Below are 6000 nucleotides of genomic sequence, written 5' to 3'. Positions count from 1 at the left end.
TGACAGGGGGTGTCCGGGTGTTGTAGTGTGTTTTCTTTATTTGGCATGTTCACTGTTTAATTTCTGGTTTTGTAATCCCTCAGGATTTTCCTCCCCCTGTCTTTAGAGTGGCACAGACTTGCTTTTTCATTGTTATTCAGTTTAGTTAAGTACCTAGCAAAAACTAACATTAACGTTAGGACTAAGTCTTTTGTCCTTGGGTGTGTGTGGCAGCCATCTCAACGTCTTCATCCCCTTTGGTGGGGAGGCACAGGATCGGAATGGGGACATCCCTGTCTCTGTCCCTGCTGTCCCCTGGCTGGGGTTTCCCTGTCCCATCCTAGATGCGGGGGTCCCCACCCGGTGCCCTGTCATGGACATTCCCATCCCCATGCCCACAATGGGTGTCCCCAGGTTTGGTGTCCCCAGCATGGGCTGTCCCTGTCCCCAAACTCTCAGGGAGTGACCCCACCCCCTGTGCCCTGTCATGGGTATTCCATGTCCACAGTGGCTCTCCCCAGCACTGGGTGTCCCCCCATGCCCAGTGAGTGTCATTGTCCCCTGTGCCTTGTCCTGGTGTCCCCATGGCCACAGTGGGTGCTCCCAGCACTTGGTTTCTCACCACATCCAGTGAGTGTCCCCAGCACTGGCTTTCCCTCTCCTTGTGCCCAGCATGGGCTGTCCCTGTCCCCAAGCTCTCAGTGAGTGTCCCCACCCTCTGTGCCCTGTCATGGGCATTCCCTGTCCACAGTGGGTGTCCCCAGCACTGGGTGTCACTGTCCCCCCACCCCCAGTGACTGTCCCCAGCACAGGGAACCCCTGTCCTTGTTCCTAGCAGTGGGTGTTCCTATCTCCACACACTGGGGGCCTATGTCCCTGTCCCCCATGCCCTGTGAGTTTCATTGTCCCTGTGCCTTCTTATGGGCCACAGTGGGTGTCCCCATTGCCCCAGGCTGTCACCTGTGATGTCACCTTCCAGCCACTCGCAGTTGTATTTGCTGAAGTTCTCATTGGTGCGGAGGTGGATCCTCGTCCTGTCTACTTCCTGGCTGACTTCGATGACCTCGAAGGTCTCAAAGGGTGAGATCAGCACTTTCGTCTTGTTAGGAAACTTGGAGAATTGCTGGATTCCCACCCCGTGGCACGTATGCACCTGGAACACCGTGCCATTCCCAAATATCTTGTCAGTTGTTTCATTCTCTGACACCGACATGAATAGACCGAACCGGATGATGTCACCGGGCTGTGCCTTGAACTGGTACCTGCTCACCCTCCAGTACACGTTGTGACACTCTGGTCCTTGAGTGACCCTCAGTGTCGCCAGGGCCTGGGTCAGCAGGAAATGCAGAGTTTTGAAGTGGAAGTTGTCCCGGTATTCCTGCCTGGAGCGCCCGGCCGTGCGCACGGCTCGGTTGAACTCTTTGTACAGGTCATCCATCGTGTAGGCCATGAGGGCGATGGCCTGGGCTGGGGATGACAGAGGGGACACAGGGGACCCCCGACTCTGCCACTCAGCTGTGGCATTAGTCCAGGCCTGGGCAAAGAGAGGGTTCTGCTCAAACTCGGAGCGGTTGAGGGCTGGCAATGCCGCAGCCATGTCAGGGCCGCAGCCCTGGTACTGGTCATCGAAGGAGTCCGGGGCCATGTCCAGGGGCACCACCTCGATGCCCATGGTGGCCATGGCCATTGCCAGCAGTGCCAGGGTCTGTGCCTGGATGGCCATGGAGGGGAGAGGCCACAGGGACCGGTGTGGACACTGGAGGACACAAAGGGGACACAGGGGAGACACAGAGGAGACACAGGGGAGACACAGGGAGAGTTCATCAGTGAGGGACTGGGGAAGGGAGTGGGGTCAGCCCAGGGGGAAGGGAGGCACTCCTGGCCAGCAGAGCCCTGGGCATGTCTGGCCTCCCTCATCCCAAATCCTGGGGTTACTTATCCCTCCCCAATGTCCCCCAGCCCCAGGAACCCCAATCCCACACTACCGTGTCCTCCTGGCCCCCCAGAAGCCCAATCCTACTCCCATGACTACAAGACCCCTCAGCCCCAGCAGGATCCCGACCCAAATCCTGGGGTCACTCCCTGAGCCCCCCGGTGTCCCCCTCGGCTCATGCCCAGACCCCACTCCTACTCCCATTCCCCAGTTCCATTGGTGTCACCCCAGGACATCAACCCAAATCCAGGCATCACCCTCTGCCCCCACTGTGTCTCCCAGCCCCCCCATCACCCCAATCCACTCTCACCATCCCGTGTCCCCCCTCATTTTCCCCCAGAGCCCCCCATTACCCCAATCCCAGACCTGTGACTCCCCCAGTGTCCCCCCAGCACCGCAATCCCAATCCCTCAGTCCCATGTCCCCCAAGAGTCCCCCTGGAGTCCCCCCAGTCCTGATACCAAAATCAGCCGGAATGAATTCCCTGATGGAACTGGAGGTAGCATAAAGACTGAATTCTTTATCAGCTCAGACTCACAGTGGATCTGTCCTGGTCCTGCAGGTCACAGGGGACTTTGCCACAGGGTCTTTATCCACCACAATTGCAAATATTCGTTATAATGTGTCCCTCACCTAGTACAGAAACTGCACATTTCCTAGCAATAATTTGCATGGCTCCACCTCTTTCTTGAAATCCTTTTATGGTCCTGGAGAGTCGTAAAAATGAGTTTACTCAGTGAGGTTTTCACTGAGTGCCCCAGTGTGCCAGATAACCTCACCTTGAACTTTCACCTTTGGCAGACACTGCTCCTTCTGTGTTACAGAATTTGCCAAAACCCCTCACAGGAGTGCCCTTTATCTCTTTCTCCATAGGTTCCACCCACCTTTGTTCTTCTCTGTACACACTTTTACATCCTTTTCTTGGTTTTTACTACTTCTTTTTAAACCCTATTAAGCACCTTTAAGGGATCTCAATTTCTATTCTCTCTCTTATTGTTCACCCTCCAGGACCCCAATCCCACAGTCCCATGTTGCCCCAGTCCCCCCCAGCCCCACTCCCCACTGCTCACTGAGTTGCTGCCACACCTCAGATACCACTTGGGGTCCCCTATCAGATGCCATCCCTGCAGGCACCTTGAGCCTGGGGATGATCTCTTGGGGGAGTGCCTGGGTGACTTCCCTGGCCTTGCTGGTTTGGCAGGAGAAGCTCTGGACCTCCAAGAAGGGATCCACCAACACCAGGAGATACCTGAGCCCATGTTGGCGTGGTAGCTCAGAAAATCCATTTGCCAGTAATCCCCAGGAGTCTTTCCTCTTTCAGTGATGCCTGGAGGTGATGGTTTTGAATACAAAGGAACCTCTCGTGCAGCTTTAGTGCAAGTCTATTTCCCACAGGGATTTGTCAGTCCCCAGGCTGGTGTGCCCTGGGTTGTAGAACGGCCACGCCTTGGGGCAGCTCAGCTCAGCCCAGGCACCCAGGCACTCCCCTAAGAGATCATCCCCACGCTCAAGGTGCCCACAGGCATGTCTGTTGAGGGATTTTTGCAGGAAAACGGACACAGTGCCCAAGCAGCCTTTAAGGGGTCTGAGTAGAATTTCTCATTGTCTCCGATAGCTCAAAAACAGGAAGAGCCTACTCAGGAGAAAAACGAGTCCAGGATGTGGGGCGGGCTAAGAAGACGGAGCAAAAAACCACAGCAGAGCGCCTGAAGGGAAAACAATAAACCACAGTGAGATGCATGAAGAAAGAAGACTGAACAATGAGCTGAAGGCTTGAGACGCGTGCACAGCCAGGCTAAACCAATCATGTATTAGCCTGAGGCACGTGAACAGTAGAACAAAGCATAAATACATTTTGTTCTTGTAATAAATTTGACTTCACTTGGTCATATTGATCATGGTGTGATGTCCCATTGCTGATCCTCCGCAGATGGCATCTGATAGGGGACCCCAAGTGGTATCTGAGGTGTGACTGCAACTCAGTGAGCACTGGGGAGTGGAACTGGGGGCAACTGGGGGGACATGGGACGGTGGGATTGGGGTCATGGGGACTGAGCAATAAGAGAGAGAATAGAAAGTTTTCCATCCCTTAATGGTGCTGGGTCCAGCTTAAAGATGAACAAGTAAAAACACAGCAGGGCAAAGGTGGCTGTAACCTGTGGAGAAAGAGATAAAGGGAACTGCAGTGAGGGGTTTTTGGCAAGTTCTGTAACACAGAAAGAGCAGCGCCTGCTCAAAGCGAAAGTTTGAGGCAAGGTCACGTGGGATATTGGGGCACTCAGTGAAAACAAACTCTGACAGCCCATTTTTATGACTCTGTAGCACAATAAAAATTATTTCCTAAAAGAGGCAGAGCCATGCAGATTATTTACGGGAAAAGTGTTGGTTCCTGTATTCGATAAAGACACAATTTCATGAATATTTATAATTATGATGCATAAATACCCAATGGCAAAGACCCCCCTGAGCTGCAGGACCAGGAGAGATCTGCTATGAGTCCAAGCTGATAAAGAATTCCGGCTTTCTGATACCTGCAGTTCCATCAGGGAGTTTCACTCTGTCCCATTTCAGTATCAGGGGCTGGGGACCCTTGTGGGGGGACATGGGACAGCGGGATTGGGGTCTGGGGGGGCACTGGGGGTGTCACAGAACAGGGACTGGGGTGCTGGGGTGGTCTGGGGGCCAGCAGTGGGAGACACAGGACCATGGGAGTGGCAGTGGGGTGATGGGGGATGCTTGGGGGGCCCATGGGACTGGATCAGGGTCCAGGGGTCACTGGGGACGTCATGGGACTGAGAGTGGGATTGGGGTAAGGGGGGAAGGGGACAGGGACAGTGGGACCCATTGGGGACCCCAAACCTTGGGCCAGGGTCCTGGGGGACATGGGGCCACTGGGAGGGGTACAAGGGATTGGGAGAGGGATTGGGGAAATGGAAACACTGGGAAACACCAGGAGGGGGGACACAGAACTGTGGGAGTGGGATTGAGAGTCTGGGGGTCACACGGGTTACTGGGGGGGGCCAGGAAATGACCCCAGGATTTGAGTCAGGGTCCTGAGGGTGGCTGACAAGACACCTTGAGGGGGGATATAGGACTGTGGGACTGGGATTGGGAGTTGGGGGGTCTGGGGGACACTGGGGCATCCAGGAGTGACCCCTGGATTTGGGATCAGATTCCAGGACATGCCCAGGGGTCATGTCCAGCTCCTTTAACGCCTCTCCTGCAGAGCGCCTCATTTCCTAAAATAAAGCAGATCCTGGAGTTTTTGTTCGAGGGAAATCAAAATATTATTTTTCAAACTTCTGTCTACAAAGAGTGCTGGAGAAATGTTCCTCCCTTTTTCCTCCTTCACTGCAGACCCTGAGAAAGGACCTGGAGGGGCTGGAGCATGACGAGGGAAGGGAGGGAGCTGGGGAAGGGTCTGGAGTAGCAGGAAGGGCAGAGGGAGCTGGCAGGGGCTGCTCGGTGCAATTTAAAAATGATGAATGATCAGTTTGGGGCTTGTTCCAAAGTTCCTGATTTGAGGCAATGCAACAGAAGAAGCACTGGGAGGAAAGAAAGAAAAACAAACAGAATGAAAAGGAAGAAAAATAAAATGGAGAAAGGGGACAGAGGCTGCACCACCTATTTTTTGATGACAAACCCTCATGTTTCACTCAGGAAACTCTTTTTTCTTTCAAATCAGGGATTTTCCCTCTTTACCCACTCATCTCCTTGGCTGGGGGACACTGCAGGGGGCAGGGGATCCCTGCATTTGGGTTGGGGTCCTGGGGTGTATCATTTGCAACAAGTCCAAAGGGGACACCAGAGTGGGAGCGGGACTGGGACAAGGAGGGGGGGCAAGAGTGACACTGGGAAGGTCAGGGGGTGACCCCAGATTTGGGTTGGGGTCCTGGAGGGTCTGAAGGGACACTGGGGACATTACAGCAAGAATGCGGGTGTGGGATTTGGGCCCCTGGGAGACTGGAGGACACTGGGTCACCCAGGAGTGACCCCAGGATTTGAGATCAGGCTCCCAGGATGTGTACAGAGCTCTCTTGGCCAAGGCTGCCCTCCCTCTCCTGGGGCTGACACCACCCTCCTTCCCC

At 54.5% G+C, this 6000-nt stretch overlaps 1 protein-coding gene across 1 annotated transcript; it reads right to left on the bottom strand.

Annotated features, from left to right (window-relative positions):
- Positions 1-464: 464 nt before the first annotated feature.
- Positions 465-2905, bottom strand: LOC139585441 (erythroblast NAD(P)(+)--arginine ADP-ribosyltransferase-like). The gene is made up of 2 exons (XM_071418202.1): positions 2451-2905; positions 465-1735 (listed from the first exon to the last, which is right to left on the bottom strand). The coding sequence occupies exon 2, from the start codon at positions 1700-1702 to the stop codon at positions 848-850; it is 855 nt and encodes a 284-aa protein (XP_071274303.1). The 5' UTR covers positions 1703-1735; positions 2451-2905; the 3' UTR covers positions 465-847.
- Between the last annotated feature and the right edge of the window lie 3095 nt (positions 2906-6000).

This window comes from Agelaius tricolor, unplaced genomic scaffold, assembly GCF_023055355.1.
Source record: "Agelaius tricolor isolate 1412-34295 unplaced genomic scaffold, bAgeTri1.0.p SCAF_78, whole genome shotgun sequence".
Taxonomy (NCBI): domain Eukaryota; kingdom Metazoa; phylum Chordata; class Aves; order Passeriformes; family Icteridae; genus Agelaius; species Agelaius tricolor.
Note: the sequence above shows the minus strand (reverse complement) of the source record. Positions and strands in the feature narration are given on the sequence as shown.